General features: G+C 41.5%; 2 protein-coding genes across 3 annotated transcripts in view; one reads left to right on the forward strand and one right to left on the reverse strand.

Moving 5' to 3' along the window:
• UVSSA (UV stimulated scaffold protein A) overlaps positions 1 to 14,346 on the reverse strand; it is a 53,973-nt gene extending 39,627 nt beyond the window's left edge. The window contains exons 1-6 of one of the 2 annotated variants that reach the window (XM_035547412.2): positions 14,124 to 14,346; positions 13,676 to 14,006; positions 9,089 to 9,209; positions 7,379 to 7,813; positions 6,160 to 6,269; positions 5,443 to 5,565 (exon numbers count right to left, since the gene is read on the reverse strand). In XM_035547412.2, the coding sequence (XP_035403305.1) occupies positions 5,443 to 5,565; positions 6,160 to 6,269; positions 7,379 to 7,813; positions 9,089 to 9,209; positions 13,676 to 14,006; positions 14,124 to 14,221 (1,218 nt within the window). In that variant the 5' untranslated portion in view covers positions 14,222 to 14,346. Of the gene's footprint in view, positions 1 to 5,442; positions 5,566 to 6,159; positions 6,270 to 7,378; positions 7,814 to 9,088; positions 9,210 to 13,675 lie in introns of both variants that reach the window. The other variant, XM_035547411.2, reaches the window with a different exon arrangement.
• LOC118248327 (uncharacterized) lies at positions 7,858 to 17,797 on the forward strand. The gene is made up of 5 exons (XM_035547142.1): positions 7,858 to 7,914; positions 13,625 to 13,975; positions 15,411 to 15,534; positions 17,332 to 17,400; positions 17,547 to 17,797. The coding sequence occupies exons 1-5, from the start codon at positions 7,858 to 7,860 to the stop codon at positions 17,717 to 17,719; spliced, it is 774 nt and encodes a 257-aa protein (XP_035403035.1). The 3' UTR covers positions 17,720 to 17,797.
• Positions 17,798 to 21,105: the final 3,308 nt, after the last annotated feature.

Here is a 21,105-nt window from a genome sequence, read left to right on the forward strand (position 1 = left end):
GGTTTTATGTCAGTCTTATTTCCCAGTAAGGCTTAGAAAAATAGAAAAGCTCTTTTAGCTAAAAAGGGATTAAAAAAGATGTTTCATATATGTAAATAGTTATCATATGAGTGTGAAAATGGGGGATGAGGGAAGAGGAATTCTAAGCAAACACTCCATCTGCATGACCTACCCAATATTTTGTGTTTACTTTTACAGTCATGGTTGACCTGACTTTTTAGATAAATATTATCTAGACAAAAAAAATTAAAATGTTGCCTGGGGTACTATTTTGACCACACAAGTATTATTAAACTTTATTTATTCTGAATACATTACAAGATAAAATGTATATAAACTGATTCAGGTGTGATACTGATATATAATCTTTAGGTGTATACTGTATATATTCTTTAGGGGTGATGCTGATCTAATTATCAAACATTCCAAGATTTCTCTGAAGCTTTAGAAAACTTACAAACAACCAAATTACTATTTAATCTCAACATTAAACACTTCTGGTTTTCAAAGCACAACTTTGCCAGGGTTTTTGTTTGTGTGCAATTTAAAGGCATCAACTGGGGGAAAGATTTCTTTTACAAAGGTGTCTCTCTTGCTCCTTGGGCTATGTTCTAGCAGATGTGGATTAAGGCATGGTGAGGGATCACTATGGAAAATGACTTACCCCTCAGAATCAACTTCTCTAAAATGAAGAGGAAAAAAAAAGTGAGAACGTGAGCACAAGAAGCTGTTACACAGTGCAGAAAGCTGGCAGCTGGACCTTATTCTCTATGGCTAACGGATGATGCAGAAAGAGAAAACAATACAGCCCTTGCTTTTGATCCAAAACTCAAGGGTGCTTTTTTTTTTTTTTTTAAATAAAAAAAAGAAGGCACTCACCTAACTAAATGAGAGACTTAAAACAGAGCTGGTTATAAAGCTACAAAATGATTAGGTAGAAATAACTCATTAGCATTGATAAAATGTCAAGCTGTAGTTAAAGATATGGGAAAAAAAGAAATCAACAAACAGTCTAGCAGCCAAGAAATTGGTAGAGCTTTTGGCTTAATTTATTACATAGTAAAATTTCAATCTCCTTATGTATTGAAATATTTTAAGACTAAATTATGACCATCAAGTATTTAGCTTGTAAACATCATTTACAACATTTTTCTGATACTGTTCTTCCAGAAAAAATCTGAGTTGTATTGCAGCAGGGTTTGGGGCTCAGATCAGGTTCTGGACTATACACGGAGAGCCTCCTCCGAATCTAATTATTAATGACATTATTGAATCCAGCCAGATGTTTCACATGGATAAAATTAAGTACATGTATAAATCAAGATCCAAGTGCACACTTAGATTTGACAGATGATAAGGAAAGGTGAAACAAAAAGTAATGAAGACAGCTAATGAAAAATTATATTTTCCTGGTTGTTAGTATAACTTGAAATTAAAAATGCAAAATGGAATAGACCTGTTAAATTATCCCTCTGCTAATGACAAATAAGCAGGGTGTTTTTCACATCATATTGCTTACTAGCTTCTGTCTGGTCATGTTTTAGTCAGCCTAAGCATTACATTTTTTACTGCTCCCCAAAGGTAACTACATAAGAGATAAACGTACCCTCAATGTACAAAATATAGCCAATGAGCTACATTTCTATTAATAATGTGAGAACTTCAAGTATTAATCCAAATGGGTAACCCTTTATGTAAGTGATGTAAATTAAAGATAGTGTGCATGATTTAAAATATGATACACATCTGTGCCGTAAATATCTTTTAAAATTGCAAGACCATTTGCATCTAATCAGCTGCAAATCAGACACTAAAAAAGAAGAAGAAAATAAATATAGTATTTAAAAAAAAGGGGGAAGACATTACCAAATAAAATAATTCCTAACCACGAAAAATATTTTTAAATGAGCATTCCAGCCGTAAGCAAGTTTCTCCTACAAAATGAAAACCTTGGGAAATAGGAATTTCTATTAAAACACCAATCTCAGCCAATAATTACAATTGTTCTCCTACAATAACTCATTTCAGCAGAGTCAAGAACTAACGCAAAGTATCTCTAGCGTACTGCTGTTGTACTAAGTTTACCTGGAAACACAGACTGAGACGATGGCTGGCTTTGGATAAAGGTGGTGTAGAGAAAAATGTCGAGCATGCAGTATGCACTCCCTCTACTGGACACTGAGATTATCCTGAACAGGCACTGAGAGAAAGGAAAGGACATGTCCAGGCATCGTGAAATAAAAGCCTGTCATAGCGTCCGTACTCTTCCCTCAGATTCAGCTACAACTCAGATTCACAGAAAAAAAAAAAAAAAAAGATTTCAAAACTCTTGTTTATATTTCAAAATACATTCCCTAGCAGAAGCTAACACCTGATTCACACCCCAAACAAACACTTAACTACGGTGAACTTGTGTAAGCACACAAAAACTCATGTGCCTCTGACCAGTACGAGGACTGCCACTGTCTGTCCATCTCCCATCCCTATGAAAAATAACTCTGGCAGAAAAGTGCTGATGACTTCTGATCCGCTGGGGGAACAGCAGAAATGCATAGTTTGGGCAGCTGGGATGTATTAACATTTATAAAAGCTGTTGCAAAAGATTTGTTTCTAGATAGTCAAAGGCTAACCTTTGTCAGCCTTTTCCCTCCCACAGCTCCTGAGAGGTACAAGCAGAGGGGTCTCATAGCTTACTTGGTTGTCAGGGTCTAAACATTCCATAGAAATGACAGCTCTCCCTACCATTAAGGCTTTCTGATGGTTTGAGTTCTTCATTATTGTGGAGGCAAGAAGAAAGAGGCGGTTATATCGCACGTCACTATAATCCACTGCAAGTCCAAGTGTTTCACTGCATAAAGTTCTGTGCTCTCCTTCAAGTGAGTTTGTGTAAGAGAAGTTCCATAAACTTACAGAAAGTTTTCCCAGAGATTGCAAAGCAGCGGGGCTTCACATTTTTCAGTGGAGATAAAGGCAATCTCTCGCTAAAACCCTCCCTTCATCGCTTTTTTTGATCTCAGTTTGAGGGTGGGAAAAGCCTTCCTCCCCACGCATCCAAACAGAACCCTGAGAAGACATTCTAGCTCAAGTGGGGACAGAACAGAAAGAAAGCAGAGAACAAATGAGATGAAAAAGGCATTAATTAGAGACCAGAGAAACACAGAGACTGAGCACAAAATAAAACCAGAAAGTGAGGAGAGTGGACAAGCCCAGGTCCCCCACCAAATTTCCGAATCCCTATTGCTGTATTTTATACTTGCTGATAAAATAAAACCGCATTCTCCCTGAAGGTAATGTGGTACAGTGCAATAATTACACTCCAAGAAATGAGCAAGTACACAAACAATTCACCTTTATGCTCTCCACCTGACAACACACGTACTTCAGACTGTGATCATTAGTTGCCAGGAAAACTGCTATCACATCAAAATGTAGAGTTATCACAGACCAACTACAAACCAGACGATTTACAGGGGTCCCTCTGTGCTCAGACACTTCATTTGCTCACTCTCTCTGCTCACAAAACATTTCCTTCGTTTCTAGATGTGCTCATCTCTACACACACGCAGGTCGACGGCACCCACTGACTCCACGTGCTAACAAATGACATTTGTAATGCACTGAGCTCTGTCGGGCTGGGATGGCTCTGAGCCAGCGCTCCAAAGGACAGACTATCAGTACTTCTTTTGGATCGAAAAATACAGAATGTAGCAAAACTTTGGCATGGCAAGAACTACAGTTCTGGTAGCACACGGATATGAAGACTGAAGAAGCAACACATGATGCAAGCAGCAATGCTGAATTGAAAACGAGCAGAGTGTAACGTTTCATACGCTGACGTAAATATTTGATGGATTGGGATCTAATAATCACAGTCTAAGAGATGCTGTTGTTTATTTTGCTCTATCAGATTCTCATTTTACCATGTTTTTAAGTTTCAACCAAGTCGTCTGACACGTGATTAAAAGATAATTTAAACAGCCTCTTTCTGCAGCACAGAGCTGCATATGGTCAGGTTATAGATTAAAATAACTCAGCACTAAAACCAAATTTGGGTATTTTCTACTGGAAAAAAAAGAACAACAACTACATATAGTTTTCATTACACGAGTTAAAACCTCAAAATGCATTGCTTCATTTTGAATGTATTCTTTGAGAGCACTGCTAGATATTTTCCTTTTTTCTTCCTCCTTTGGAACTGTGGAATTCATTAGCTTTCACCCTTCCATACATAGCATTGATCAGTCTCCAGAAGTGGTAACAATACCACTTTAAACACATACACATGCACGCGCGCACACACACAAAAATCAAGGCTTGAACGTCCTTTATATCTTGCAAGAAATATAGCAACCAATATTCCATGCAGAGGTACAGCAAATGAAGGCCTGTCAAGCAAATGGCAGGAATGACAGCAGATGTCTGGATTCCTTCATAGCTGGTTGCATAAAGGTAGCACACATATTTCACTGAGGGGAAAAAAAGCCTCTGACAAGACAGTCTAACAGTACTTTTTATTCATAGTTGGCATTTTTGACTGGTGTGGTACATCAGCAGGTACTAAGATGATGTGCCAAATTAATCTTGATAAAGCTTCATTTGCACAAGGAAAGCAAAGCCTGCAACACTCAGTCATGGCTAAACCAGGCTACCACAGCTTAATCCAAGGTGTAACATCTGGATCAAGGTTCTCAAAGTCCAGACCTTACTCTGGACCTGACCCAAAATACTTATTTTCATGTCAAAACTATACAGTAATTCTGTCTGATTGCAACCAGCAGAAACGAGCATTATGCAGCTCTGCTGCTTTAGATACTCCAACAAGCCACAGACTTCTTTTTGGATTTGAATAAAGCATTTCATCTTTCAGCCTCCCTTTATTCATGAGGTTTACCTGTTTCACAAAAAGCTGTCATAGGCAGCTAATCTTTGTGCAATATTTTGACACTTCAAAGCGTTATATACCGATTACTTCTTTTGAGATGTCCTCAGTCATATTACCTGCCACTGTAGTAAGTAAATGCTACAAAGCAGAGACACTATTTTCCTAAGTTCGGAGATACTAGCATGGTTTTGCATGTTGTGAAAGAGTAAGAGCTAGAGTGTTACTGAGAAATACATAGCTGCACAAATGAAGCTGAGGACATAATGTTGAAGAAATGAAGAAATTAAGTATATGAAATCTGAACTTAACCATCTCCCTGTCCAAAAAACCAACAGCGCTGTCTCACATGGTTTTGTCTAATAACCTGGCCCCTGACATAATACAAGGAAGTTGCACTGAACACCTGCTGAGTGAAGCTATAACCACCTGAATAAGTAAATCCATTAAACTTGTGTTTATTGTTTAAAGTTTGCCACACTGAGGTTTAAGTGCATTTTTTGTATACAACCTAAACATTACTAATGGTCCTCTCTAGTAACACAGAATTTTTGAAAACTTACCACATTTCTCTCTTTAAAGCAAATGTTCATTTCCTTGTATTTCTTCAAAGCAGTCTCCAGTTTGTTCTTCAGATCAATGGCACATCTCAGCCGATCATCATTTATTCCTGCTCTGGTAAATAACTGCAAAGCAAAAAAAATCTACATTGTTATTCTTTTTTTCTAGACACCTGAGACAAATATGATTTGGTTTTCCTGCATCTTTAATGAAACAACATTGTCACAAATTGCTTTATTTTACACGTAGCAATTACTGAATGCACTGCTTTTCCCATCTAGAATATGAAAGCTAACAGCAACTACTAAAGACAAATAAAAAATGAAAAACTGCTATAAACACCTCCTGAGAATGACCTTCAGTGGGCCAAATTCCATGCATGAACCTCCTGAGCAATAATATCAATAGACAGAAAGGACATTGTATTTTTCTGATACTGACATGTTTCACAAAAACATTTTTCAAAGAAGCTGTATTTTCTGAGATTTTTTTTTTTGTAATTTAAATGTAGCATACCTAATGATGAGAGCTGAGCCATGAAACAAGTTATATAGCTCCTATAGTCTCCTTCTGTCCACCCCTACTGAAACAGCAGCCTTCTTTTCTATTTGCACCAATGTTTCTTCAACCTTACTTTCCTTCTTGCTCACTCTCCCTCAAGCTTTACAGTGCCCACTTCATCTTTTTATAGGAAGTGAAGAAATAGCTCTCTATCCCACCTGAATCCAGGACTGCACGGAAGGCAAGAACTTATTTCTGAGGAGTTTGTGAGCATCCACAACATTGTTTATTACAGCAGTATTGTCTTCATTCTCGTGTACCTTTAAATCTAATCAAAATAGGAAAATAAGAGTTAGAGCATGGTATTTATAGTATCTTCACTAGAGAAGTTAAAACTAAGTAGGAGACATGAACCTTTCTAAAATATTTGATATTCAGTATTAACTATTCTACTGTTATTATTCTACGTGTTGAAAAAAAAAAAGAGGAAAAGATGAAAAGCTTTCAGTCCACTGTTGAGAGCTGTTAAGCCATCAGAACTAAGGAATCACTAAACAAACCAAAGACAAGTGCAGTCTTCCTGTTTACATCACACCTTGTCCTATGTTCCCATCAATGAACTGGGCCTTATTGCACCAGTTTCTGCATATTCCATATGAAATGATCCTTGTCCCCCCATAGCAAAAGGCACTTGAATGTCAAAGAAGCCAAGTGTGCCACCACCCAAGTACAGATGGTACTTTTCAACTGTTAGTCACTTGTAAGCCCCCACAGATACCTTTCCAATTCTGTTGCCTGCAGGCACAGAAGTAGATACCCGTCTCACTGGCGGTTTGCACTTGAAATTCCACTAGGAATCTATTTGTAAGAAACTTCTCTTGGACTAACAAAACACACTCTACGTTGATTTTTCTAGATGTAACTCATATTAGCAAAGTTATAGAGAAAAGATGTAATCATAACCCTTAACTCTTCCTGGCAAAATACTACTTACTGCTTCTTGCAAGTTGTCAGTAACAAAGAAAAGCTTAAGAAGCAGTTAATTTGAGGACTTCTAAATTAGTAGCTTATACACAGGTTATAGAGAGAAGGAAAGAAGTGACTGGTGAAGCATATGGAAAAGAAAATTATATACGTTAAACAGATTGTTATTTTTTAAGTACTTGGAACTCATTATGGTACTACAAAGCACTATAATATGTTTACAACTAGTATGAAAGTTCAATCTCAGAAACTAATTAATAAAATCTGTAAACCCCATGCAAGGGCATCCAAAAGTAAGAATGGTTGCTAGATGAACCAGAAACAGGAAAGAACAATGTACCAAAATGGTGTTCAGGAACCTCAAACACTTAAGTCATAGTAAAAACAAAACAACTACAGAGCACTTCAGACAAAGACCATTTCCAGCTGTTTGTGAAAAATTGTTCCAGGTACCTGTGGAGATTTCAAGGTCTAGAGAATACTTATGAGAAATAAGCCCATGGTTCCTAACAAAAGTTTCGTAATCATCATCGTGGAGAGCAAGGACACCAGATTCAACTCCCGAGGATGTGCCTCCATTTAATTCTTTTTGCTCAGGCGTCTCCTGTTTGTCATCTAACTCTTCATTTTTCTCAGTTCTAACACCCTGAGAAGCAGAAAGGATGTCCTTGCTGCAGCAAGGCTGTTCATCATCCAGGCATCCGACATATGACTGGGTAACTTCTGTCTGGGAGGACAAGGGGGGAGCAGGACTATCCTCATTAGCAGTCATTTCTTTGTGAGGTTCCAGAGTTGTGTCATTCACAGTGAACTCAAAAGGATCTGGCATCAGAAGCCGGAAACAGTTCTCCATCTCTGTCAGTGTTTCAGCAATCTCTTGGGACATTTCTATCAAGAGACAATGGTTTTAGAACACTGTTAAACAATGCGAAATGCTGATGTCTCCAGAGCAGAGACAGATCTACAGAACAAATACCACTGCCAAAGAGGTAATCCTTTATCTAGTAATCAGTCATAATTTATCCATACGTATGTCTTTCCCATGCAAAAATTGTCCTTATAAAAGTGACAATACTATTCTTAAGCAGGAAATCTAGAATTTTCTGAGCAAGATATTTGGGACCAGTGTTCCTCCTTTCCTATCCTCCCTAAAATTCCATTGTGTATCAAAGATGACTCAAATACCTCCATAAATTTGAGGCAGAAGTACAGTATTTGTAAGAGACAAATATTCTCAGTGATGTCTGAGGGTACTCCTTGTGCAGCCATGAATGTTACAGTTGTTTGTGGGTGCACCCATGAACATATGCTACAGCTGAAAGAGATGCTACCAATAAAATTCATTTTAGGAAGGTTAAATCTCTTGAAAATTGCACTCTCATGCATGGAAATGTTTGCAGCATGCAGGATAAATGCAGGCATAAAAGCATATATTGCAGAAACTGAAGCAATTTAATTAAATAATCCTTTGTAACTGCAATTTAATACATTATCTCTGTTCTTCTTCCATGCTGCAGACATATGTTGATGTACACATATTGCTTAGAGATTCAGCTCCCAGTTAGCCACATTGTTTAGCAGCAATATGCTACTTTTCATAGACTTCCTACACCACACCCAGGATTACTGGGCAGACCAGAGCTCCTTCTGGAAGGCGCATAATGACTGTGTACACAACATAATTAAGGTTATCAGTCAAGAAGGTGTTGAGCAGCCTGTACCTAGTCATAGACAAAGGAATTGAGCCGCCAGCTCCAAACCACTTTGTGATATCATGGAATCACAGAAGCTGGAGTTAGAAGAGATGCACGAGGATCATTGTGCCCAACTCCATATGAGGTGCCTGCTTGAGATTACGCATTCACACTTTACTGAATTACAGACCACACCTTTACACAATACCTTTTTTTTTTTTTTAAAGCTTTTCATTCAACCCGGGCTTAAACAACTGTCACTTTATTCTTTCAATTTTATTTATTTCCTGATATTCTTTAGGCGAGAGAGACAGAGGGTCAGACACTAACAAATGTATTATTCCTGCTTGCTCTCTGTGGTCAGCTATTGCTTGGATAGCTATTCTGTTGGAGTCTGTTTTACGTAACCTCACAAACAGTTGCTTTAAAAACAAAAAAAAAAGCCAGCAAAAGAACCAAAGCACTTTACCTGCCATTTCTTTTTCAGCTCTTTTGGCTTTTTCTTTGTAAATGTTATCTAATCGTTTTTGCTTCTCCTCTTCCCTCTGCCTTTCAGCCACGGTTCTGGCACGCACGTCTTGAAAGTCCACCTAAGGAAATGAGGAAAAAAGTATAACATTCCTCGGAAGAAATATATCGAAAATCCATTTCCTAAGATCCTTATCTGTGTTGAAAAATCCTCTAACATCAGCAATCAGCCAGCAGCTCAGCAGCACTTCCTTTTATCTCTTCTCATCCTGGAATCAGTAACTACAGTAATTCTGAATGGAGGTTTTGCTTCTACTAATAAGGGACTTCGGAGAATCAATGGCTTTCAAAAAGGAATCATAAGGTAGAAAAACAAAGCGTTTAGTCCTACATCTAAACTGCAAAAATAAACTAGGCTGTGGGAGACCTCTGTCACAGCACTGGAGACAGGGGTTAGAGAGTTGGGCAGGAAGGGACTACACAGGGTAAGTATTCAAGTTATATGAAAACATCACACCATCTCTACTTGCAGGAAAGAAAACTGAGGAGAATTTGTAAGCACTACTAGCACACACAACCAGTTACTAAACAACTTATAAGCAAGCGAAGTGGTAGAGGTGATATTAAAACTTGTTAAATGAGATCACATTTTGGCTTTTACAATTACATTCATTAGATCTGTGGACCGAGGGAAAGGATATCAGTCTCACTTTACCTTCTTCTGACTAAAACATAAACGTAAATCTGAATGATTCAAAACACTTTCTTAAAATATTTGCGGTGGATTTTTTTTAGTTCGTTCTTAGAAGGGCTTGAAGAGATTAAATACTTTTCACTTCTATTTCAAGGAAATGAATCCTGAATTGTGATATTAGATAAGAAAAGCCTCTCGAAAAGGAAAGCCACAGCACTTCCTTTTGATTGCTACCACATAACTTTCATTAATTTCACCAGAGGTTACACTGAGTGCTGGGCAAGCCCACACTTTACTGCTAATGAAGCCCACAGCCTCTCCGGCACGATTCCTGTACTACAAGCACCCACTGAACATTCATTTCCACTGTAATTGCTGGATGAGAAAGCTTGTCAATATACAGTAATGGTTCCCAGATACTGACATTCTGCACCAACATTTTGAAGCCACGCAAGAGTAAAACAGTAAAATTATGGGGTAGAGGCCCATATGACATTGGGGTCGCTCTACACTGGACAGTATCTCGCTTTCTGTTTAGTCCTAGATACTTCAGCTTTCACAGCAACTGACAGGGACAGTCTCCACCTCTCTAGACAGACAGGCACGCTTACCAATCTCTTTTTTATTGGGAGAGTGGGGAGGCATAGGGAAGGTACAAATAAGTTAGCTCCACAACCTATAGCAGCACATGGCTCCCTGTGGCGAGCTTTTTGCTTTTCAGGATCTTATTTTTCTGCCAACCTTGCGTAGTTCTCCACACAGCAGCAAGAGAAAGAGAACTGCCCAAGGATGCACCACTGGCTTTATATAAATCGACATCATCCACAAAAAAATAAAGATACAGAACCCAAAAACTAAAGCTACCATTTCCAAGCATGCAGATTTGACTTGCATAGAAAACCAGAGATACCGAGGGCTTCCTAAACCTCTGCTTCTTCCCCATATCAGAATAACTGTAAGAGAGCCACCTGCCCATTCTTTCCCCTTCTCTGTCCCAAAAGGCAGCTACGGGCTGCTCTGCTGCGTTGTTTCATGCTGTGGTACTTGGCCAGAGGCTCCTCATACAGCTGTTAAATCATCAGGGTTTGCCATCGATAACGAAAGCACATCTCAAGTACTAGATCTCTATCACCAGCCCAGTCCACAGCACACACACAGCTTGGAGCTGCCCACAGCGAGGCACACCGGCCTTTTGCAGAAGTCCCACGAGGTCAGAATAACTCGGGGCCTGATTTATGGATGCACACGGCCTCACAACCCGGTGTCAGTACAAACTCAGGGACTTGGTCAGGACACACCTGACCTCATTTACACAACACGGACACACCCTAGAGTTGTTATTCTGCCTTTGCAGTGAACCCTTTTACTACTGGTCCATAATTTTGGAAAGAGAACTGTTTTCACCTCTTCACACCTGTTCTCTGTTTTGTTCTCATATTTAAATATGTGTATAGGTATAGCTTCAACCTGCTATGTTTAAACCAGTGAGTAGCGCTCTGGGTTTATACCCTAAAAGGGCAGCACTTGCCATTTTCTGACCAACTGTTTATAAGGTGGTTTTGGTGATGATAAACAAACAAACAAAAAAAAAGACACAGCTAACAGTCCTCCAATCACCCCATACTATTGTGCTAAACCTGTAATACAAAAGAGCAGATGTACCTGATTTCTGGAAAGAATCAGGTTTCTGATTTCTAGAAAGAACAAATGCTTCCTCAAGTCTCCTGGTTGCCTCTTGCAGTTCAAGTATTAAGCTGGCAAAAGGCTAACTAGGTCAGTTGGCTGGTACTAACTGGTGCAAGAGTTGAGAAACTAGATTAGGTTGTTTCCATTGAAACCTGTGTTCCTTGAAACCTGTGTTACTCGAATTTGGCTGCCCTAAAAAATAGTACAGCCAGCCTTGCTGGGTAGCTCAGTCCCCCATACACACACAGTGATCACCCTGTCAGAACTGGGGAGCAGGCACTGACCAGACGAGTACAGACAAACATGCCAAACCTCAGCTGTACGCTTGAGTATCCAGCCTGGGAAATCTGTGTTGTGTGTCAGAGATTCCTGCCTCAGTCCTGCATTTCCCTTTATCACTTTTTTTTTTTCCCGTTATTCAATAAAACCGTAAGGGAGGATGCAAAGACAAAGGGAAGATTCAAATGCCCTTTGTGATCAGATGCCAAAAATTATACAGAGGAAAAAACCACAATACAATAAATAATACGAGTAGGGGACACTATTAGCTCAATATGGAAACAGAAAGGCAGACATACATCGCTTATCACAGTTTTTTGTTGTTGTTGTTGTTTTCTGTTTTTTTTTTTTATTTTTTCGTCTGTTAAGAACACACAGCACCCATCTTTCTGAAGAAACAGAATTAATACACTTCCTGGAAGTCTGGTGTTATCATTGTATATAACATGAATGCTAAAAAAGTGTTTCCAATTTCCACTGTCCGCATCTCAGAAGAGATACTAAAGCAGAAGGATGACCAAAATATAATAATTTGAAACCTAGAAGGGAGAGCTAGAAGCATTTACGTGAGAAATTCCTCTTTAATAAAACTTATGGTATGACACACGCTAGCACTGTGTTTGAGGAGGGCTGGCACCTACACTTCATTGTGCTGTGAAAAAAGCCAGAACAGGACAGCTCAGGACAGAAATAAGGATATTTTAAGCTTTCACATGATGACTTAATAGCTGATTATTGTCAGCTGAAGCTGTAAGTATCATTTCCATTCTGAACAGGTTGGACTTTATGGATTCAGGTGGAAATCAGCGGCTGGAGGCCTACTGGTGAGCAACGCTTATGCACACTGGGAAAGAGTTGGTTGAATCCAGCTCTTATTTCAAGCCTAGGATTTTTAAAGCCTTTTTGCCGTAACAAAAGATGTACAAAAACATCTCCCAATGGGTAATCTATTCCAATGCAGATGTGTCCTTTATGTTTTGTCCTAGATTGTTTGTTTTTAATCACTTTAAAGAAAGTTTTTCCCCCTGTTTATCTAGTTCAGCCCTTTCCACAAACACACCTTACTGCTATATATCTGTCATGCTGTAACTGAGGTTGGAGACAGACAGACCTTCTCTTCAACTCCAGTAGCTGGCCATTACTTAGGACACTTAATAATACATCTGGGCAAATTTAATCACTGAGCTGTAAGTTACATACATATGGTATACAACTGAGAAGCTTTTTAGAAAAAAATAAATGGGAAAAGAATGCTGGAAAACCAATGCCTTCAGTCAGGATGCTGTATGGGTCTCAATAAAAAAGCATCTGCCTTGAAAGTAGTGCCAGAACGCTTAGTTCAGTTTCTGGTCAGCACTGAATATGATGTCAGTGCAGACGGTGAACTGTGTAACATTTCCTCTACCTAGCATTCATCTTGCTAGCAGGTTACAGGAAAGAACTGAAGAATGGCTTGCGTTGGAAGGGGCCTTAAATATCACCCAGTTCCAACCCCCCTGCCACAGGCAGGGATGCCACCCACTGCATCAGGTTACTCAGAGCCTCATCCAGCCTGGCCTTGAACACCTCCAGGGATGGGACATCCATAACCTCTCTGGGCAGCCTGTAACAACTCAACTCAAAGATATAACGTTTTTGTAAACAGCATCTTACATTCTGAAAAACCTTTAGAAAATACTTTATGCAAAGAGATAGACGTTTGCTAGCTTTAATTTCTGGAGATGTAAGAAGAGAGTTTTTGCTTCACGTGAGAGTAAATCACCACAAGTCTAACGAAGACTAGGTAATTTTGGGATCTGCCTCTTAGGGATGCCTCTTACAGAGAGCACTTGACTCCCAGCGGGTTTCCTTCCCAATTTATTGATTCTCTCCCTTCAGACACCTAGACCTCACCACCTAACGACACCCGGAGGCAAAGCCGCAGCGTACCTTCTTATTCTGCCTCAGATAGTGGTACCCCAGCGCCAGCTTCTTGTAGGCCTGCCCGTACTTGTCGTGCCAGTCCTGCACGCAGCGGACAGCAGCCTTCCTCAGCTTCTGTGCCACCTCAGCGGGCGGCGGGAGGGGCTGCCGGTGCTCGGTGCCCACCGCCAGCTCCAAGAACTCCTGGAAGTCGGCGACGAGCAGCGTGCGGAACCGGTGGGACCTGGCGAAGAGCTCCTGGACAGCCTGGAAGGCCGACAGGCGCACCTGGGCGTGCGGCTCCCTCAGCCTCGTCAGCAGCAGGTGGTAGGCATGGCCGATGTGATCGTCCGAGGACCTGAAAGGAGGGGAAAACAGACAAAATTTACCACACAAATTGCTTTTTTTTCGGTCAAAAGAAGGCTTTTTTTTTTTTTTTTTTTTTTCTCCGTTAATTTTCGAGGCCGCCTCGTACTTGCAGATCTTCTTCAGCTCCTTCAGCCTGCCCGGCTCCAGCTGCGGCTCCCCGGCCGTGGTGAGCTCCTCCACCAGCTCGGCCAGCCGCTGCGCCATCGCTCGGGGGCCGCCGCGTCCCCCCGGTCCTGTCAGGCCGCCGGAGCCCCTCACACCGCTTCTCCCCCCCCCCCCCCGGGAACAAGGCGGGTGGTGCTTTCCGCACGCACCCCCCCCCCCCGGAACGCGGCGGGTGGTACAGTCCGCGCTCCCCCCCTCCCTTCTCGGCGCCTACCACCGCCCCTGCTGCTGACGGTGTAACAGCGCGCGTGACGTCATGCTGGGCGGAGGAGGGAGAGGGGGTTCTTAAAGGGACCGCGACGGGATTTGGGGGGGGGGGGTGGTCCTTAAAGGGACCGCGACTGGATTTAATTGGGGGGGGCGGGGGAGGGCGGATAAATTACAAAGTTTCCACAGAATTGATCAAAAATCCAGAGCAGGGCTACGAAGGTGGTGAAGGGCCTGGGACACAAGTCCTGTGAGGAGCGGCTGAGGGAGCTGAGGGTGTTCGGTCTGGAGAAGAGGAGGCTCAGGGAAGGCCTCATTGCTCTCTGCAACTGCCTGAGAGGAAATGTGGGGAGCTGGGGGTCGGCCTCTGCTCACAGGTAACCAGTGGTAGGACTAGAGGGAATGGCCTCAAGTTGTGCCAGGGGAGGTTCAGGTTGGAAATGAGGAGACATTTCTTCTCAGAAAGAGCAGTCAGGCGTTGGGATGGGTTGCCCAGGGAGGTTGCCCTGGCTGGCCCTGCAGGACGCTGGTGTCACGGGAGAGAAATGACAACATCTCCTCCCTCCCTGAGTGCCCACTAACATTTAACGTTTCCATCCTGAGGTGCCACGGCTGCTAAAACTCACCTCCTGTCCCACGATGGGTGATTGGAGAGTTAAATCCTGTTTTTTTTCCAGTGGTCTTCTGCCTCAGTGGCCTTCCAACCTGCCACCCCCCTCTCTCTCTTTCCATAAGACACTAGATAAGAGTTGATAAGTAAAGCAAGGAGGGCAGGAAGCCAGCTCCTCAAGACACCACACAACCCAGTCCCACTTCACTTCTGCGCCGGAAAGCAAATTTTGTTGAGTTGCTGCTGCTGTCCAAAGCCTGGAGGGTCTACGGAGCCTTTCTAAGCATTGCACCACGTGAAATGTCTTAATAACAAGGATTTGTAGGTTGCAGATGCATGGGCACAGTGGGGTGAGCGAGTAAGCAAGCACAGTCCAGTCCTTGCCAGGCAAAACTACGTTTTTTTTTCCAGTGCTTTGGCATGTTTGGCTTCCACTTGGAAACAGACACACTTGGAAAGGGTGGATTTTCTCCTTGGGAAAGCTCCTCCACTTTGCAGTACTTGAAAACCAGGTTGCCTTTGGAGCATTTCACAGGTGAGGATTCTTGCGGTGGAGCTCTAGCAAAATGGTACTTCTGCATACCAGTGAGTTATGCCCCGAAGGAAGCAGAAGGGTGGGTAAAACCCAGCTGTCGGGACTCTCGAGGGAGCTTTTACAGTATAACTGTACTTAATGCGACACTTTCCACGTGAGAGCCTCAGAGCACTTGGTGAACATTGTAGGTAACCCATCGGCATATGGAGAGAGAGGTTAATGCGCCTGTTGTATAAAATGATGAGACTTTAGTCTAGATAAATGGCTGTTTTCAGGTGGGCTGAGCACGCAGCAGGATGAACTCAGCAGAGCACAGGGGTGCTTGCTATCACGGAAAATTAACATCTCCTTAGTGACTTCTTAAGGCGATCTATCAGGCCTACCTAATACTTGAGATAGCAAAATAGCTCCTGTGATCTCTTTAATTTCTATCCACATGGGTTTCCCAACCTGCAAACAAAGTGCAAATGTAAAAACTTCTCCCTGCCCAAACCCTGGCCTGCAAGATCTTCTCTACTGGGCAAGGCTAATAAGACCATCAGTAATTCCACATAAGACAAGATGTCTACACGGGTCGCTATTTTGGAAGGCATCTGCAGCATCACAGCTTCACTTCTCCCCTTTCTTTCCATTCTATGTGCACATACAACTTTCTGATCTTTTCCCTGCTTGTGTTTGATGCCTTTTAATCATAGTTGCAGCAGTAGGTGGCTGGTTGAACCGAGGTACAATACGCTTTGATGACGCACTGAACATGCTCAGTACAAGCCACGAGGAGCCAAATAGCGAGAGGTTAGAAAATAGTCTGAAATGAGTCAATTTAGATGCGGGGAGGGTGATGCCCTGTTTTGGTGTCCTCCTCCTCCAGCAGCCACACGAGTGTGGCTCAGTTACTGGAGGTCGTGGGGCTCTCCTGGGTTCACTCGTGGCAGCACTTGTCCTCCTTTCGGCTTTGGGTGCCTCACTGGAAATGTTCTGCAGGCCCCCATTTCTGAAGTGCTGAAACACTGGGAAAGACTAAGCCCTTGCAGGTGCTCACTTTGAACATTTTGAAGAAGGGAGACATTTAAAATGGGTATTCCCATTTGAAAATGTTGTCAGGTATTTGAAGGGTGTTTCCCTTAATCCACAGTTAAGGCGTGTGTGGAAAGCAGCATATGTGAATTCATATTGCAGCTCTCTGTGCTGGCTTCTGGGATACGAAAGACATCATTAAACACTTTTTACAAGCAGTGAACTCATATTTTCAAACACATTTACTACAGTGAAATCATACATACGTTTTGCAGTGGTTCTGTTATTTTTGACTTGATATATGAAACTAATAGCATTTTACTTTTAAATAATGTTTTTCCTTCCTTGCTGCTTACCATCTAGTAAAACGGATGTCTTTACATTTCTGTGTGAAAACCACATACAATGGCACAGTTAATCTTTAAAGTTTAGATCCGTTTACTCTTTCAATATTTCTTATTTTTCTATTTCTTTTCTTAATTTGATTGAAAGTGCCTAAACAACTGCTTTCTATTAGATTATTGCTTGCAACAATAACATTGCTTTAATGTTTAGAAACAGTATTTCAAAAGGAGCCTCAAGCAACCTACTTAACATCTACAAAGTCACTATTTCATATCCATGCATAATGTTTAAGAAATCCCTGCAAGGAGCCATATGGTTTTTGCGAAGGATCGGTTGATGAATGCATGCTGAGTTGTGTAACTCATTCTTGGTGGTCCCTTAGGCAAATCCCAGCGACAGCTAAGCTGTTCGTTTATTTATTTATTTATTTAATTGCAGGCAATTACGTAAAATTGTGTTTGCTCGAGTTGCTGAGTTTCTTTCCCTGTCTACTTTTCAACGAACATGGTAAATATCCACCATTCAAATATTTCCATGCTTTCTTCATCTGGACCCGTCTGATAAAAGGCTGAAGAGAGCCGAACCATTTCAGAATTCATTTTGCTGCAGAAGTCCCAACCACTCTGCACTTGTTTTGATTTTCCCCTGCTCAGGGCGGTGCAGAGGAACGCAGGACACTGTGGAGTGCAGAGGCAGGAGCCAACAGCGCCTGCTGCCCCCCAGAGCTTCAGCGCTGAGTCTTACTACCAGTTTACACCTGGTTTCACCAAAGCCTGAGTCTGCTGCTTCATGTCACATGGATTGGGACAGGTTGTTGGTTCTGTAAGTCCAGGAGCTTTGGCCAAATACATAGACAAAGAAATATAGGGCCACACAGAATTTTGTCCATTGAAACCACTTACTTGTGTCTGAGGGGTCTTGCATTAGAGGAGAGCCAGCTGTTCTGTCCCATATTTAAAATGTCAAGATGATGGCTCTAGGAAGGATTGTTTCAAACTTTCATGTAATATTCAATTTTCAGGTGTAGTCTTTTTATAAAAGAAAGATCCAGGTAGGAGACAGTTCCACCATGTTATTAGATGATTCTTTGCCTGGGATTGTTTTCAGCTGTGCAGTGAAAGAGCATGTCAGGCAGAAAGAAACCCCACTGAACTTTTAAAATAGCTGTCTTCAGCTTAATGATATGAAATTAAAAAGGAGGGTTTATTCTCCTGCCAAAATGGAACTTAGGCAAAAAAAGCTTTCCTACAAACAATCTGGAGTTAAAATAACTTTGGTTTCAGGCCTGAAGATGCAGAAACATGATAAACACTGATATTAAGTTGTCACGGAGCTTGTGCCAGTTGGTTTGCAAAGAAAATACTGACCTTCTGTGTGAGAAGAATAGATGCTTAACCGCTAGTTTGACTCAAGTAAAAGGATGACAGTTATTTGAGAGCCCTGAACGAGCTCATAAGGGGTAAGGACTATATTTAAACAGATGTTCTCAAGGAAAAAATGCTCTGTTCATTAAACCATCAATAACGCAAGGCCAAAGATACTTGGCGACCTCCTGTAACTATGTGAAATATTGACTGTGACAACACTTTGGCCTATTGTAACATTTTATAATTCTGTCATAGGAGGAGATGAATGAACCTGTTCCGTATGGTCTAGATCACTAATTAAATAACCATTTGTAAGTTGGATGGAGCAGGAATAGCTGCAGGAGAACCATCACAAATCAAGGAGCACCCACCTACATTTAGCTTATACTTGTGTCTAGAATAGGTTTTAAAATGATCCTACGGCATTTCCTGAAAACTCCAGGCCAGTAACAACAAATTGCTATTTCTTCCATGGAAATATCTAACTGGAACATAAAGAGAAAGGCAAATAATGACTCCCAAACCAGCTGGCATTCTTCCAGGTTAGATAGGTCTACAGCACAAGTTAATATTTCTATGAGAATGCGCCCAAAGAAGAGCAACCCAACCTGCAAGCAAGGTCTTTGTTTGTTTTTGGGGTGTGGATAGCAGCCTTTAAGGCAGGACTCAGATTGGGTGGCTCAGAAAAGGAGGATTTTGAAGCTCGTTACCATGTAGAAGAGAGAACAAAAGAGGAAATACAGCCCAAATTCTGCTTGAAGATCCCCTGCTGCTAAATTGCACAGTGACAGAAATGCCACATGTATACAGATGGGACTGCTTTCAAATATATGATATTAGCAGACATTTCTTAAACAACCTAAAGATACTGGTTTGGGTGTCACATCGAGTCCATGACAGTGTATTTTGGAAGCTCTTTTTGCCTGACATCTGAGCCATCCCACCCCCAGAAAGCCATCACCTGCAGAAGAACCACAGTTGCTGTAGCTGGTCTCTCCAAATGAGTGGCTGTGCATAGTTGTGGTTTCAGATACCAAAAGGTATTGCTTTTTTCTTCCTTTCCTAAAGATGCAGAAAAGGGGAGAACTGCTCTGAAACTGCTAAAGGCCTCTGGTTAAAAGGGGAGGGTTTATAAATAATGCAGCTGTGAGGAGTTATGCCCCAATGTGATATGCTTATCACAGTTTAGCAAGGTTTCATACACAACACCTCTAGATTAGGCCTAGGGGGGAAATCGACTCCTTTTAGCCTTATGAATGTGTCTACACCAGTCACCTAAGAAAACCACCCATTTAGAAATGAAATGTCTTGTTTAGTCATCTCAACTCTCTGTATCTCAACTCGACAACCAGCAAGAGAGCAGCACTTCCACAGAGAAAGCCATGGAACACTGGGGGGACAATTGAGTGGAGTCTAACTCTTAATTGGCTCTGTTTTACCAGGACGAAGTCCGTTCCTGATGTGAAGCTGTTGTCACCTCCACCAGCCAACATGAACAGCATTGCACAAGCACTGGCTGATCGGTGCTGTTCCGTTTCAGATTTTTCCAGCCTTTTCTTACACCAGGTAGCTACAACCCAGTGATGCCATGATCATTCACTCACAGGAGCCAGTCCTCAGTCACCAGGCAACTGTCCCAAGCAGGCACGCTGTCAGCCTTCAGGCCTTTTTTTTGCATTTTCATAATCTTTCGCGAGTAGCGACCAAGAAAGCCACATGGATCAAAACAAGCTTTTCTAGGGAATTTCTTTTACTGCTACAATAAAAGAACACTGTCTTTATGAAGAAGTTATTTATACAAGTCAGCTTTTGCAGACAGAAGGAAAGTCCCTGGTTTGAGATTACGAGGTGGTTGGGACAAAAATAGAGTGCAAAGACCACAGTTAGGGAGAGAAGGAAATACTGAAGTATAATTAAAAGGAAGATGGAAGTATCATGAAAAGAAGAAGGCAGCAAGTCTTGTGAACTGTCTGGAGCCAATCATTTAGATGGATTTAGATGATCTTTAAGGTCCCTTCCAGCCCAAACTATTCTGTCATTTATATTTTTGCTTTTAAAGAGATGTTTTACACTTCCGTGGCTAGATATTTAAGTGGGAACAAAATGCAAAATGATATTTATTCATGTTTTCTTGTATTTGCACCCTCATTTTTTGCAGCAAGTGCATCGTGACAGTGCCACTGACCAACATAGAGCTGTTCTTTTACACTGTGCACTTCTGAGACTCCCAAACTGTTTCACAAACTTTCAGGCAATTGAACCTCAACACAATGCAGAGCAAGAATTGTAGATGCAGTCTACATATACAAAGACTAAGCTGACAAAAAGCCTTCCAGAAAAGCTGAGCACAGAGTTTGGAGCGCTGGCCCCGTTCCCTGACTTGCAGCACCTCCAGTCACACGTCCCTCAGCAACATCACTATCACAGCCCTGTGTTTCAGCTTGTTTCATGCAAGTGTTAAAAGGCCTCTTAAATGATTCATTGCTACTTTTCGTCATTGTACAAGTCTTAACAGTAGAATTGATATAAAATAATGAAAAGTAGTTGTGGTGAATACACCTGGGTAAAACATACACAAAGTTTTCTTGACTTCCTATTAAGAAGGTCAACATTTCCAAGAGAGACAGTAGAACAAGGACCAAAAGTTTTGCTCCTCTAATAATTTCCTGCATAAAAATGTATCAGTTATTGACACATCAGTAACATGTAGCTAAGGTGAGAGGCTTTTTTGCCAACAGAGTCTGTGTGGATCTATGATCTATGGATATGCACAGGGCTGCTCTGGAACAGTCATACATCAGCTGCTGGCAGGGCTCAGCACTGCCCCAGGTCATGGAACTTGAAT

This window comes from Cygnus atratus, chromosome 4, assembly GCF_013377495.2.
Source record: "Cygnus atratus isolate AKBS03 ecotype Queensland, Australia chromosome 4, CAtr_DNAZoo_HiC_assembly, whole genome shotgun sequence".
Classification (NCBI taxonomy): domain Eukaryota; kingdom Metazoa; phylum Chordata; class Aves; order Anseriformes; family Anatidae; genus Cygnus; species Cygnus atratus.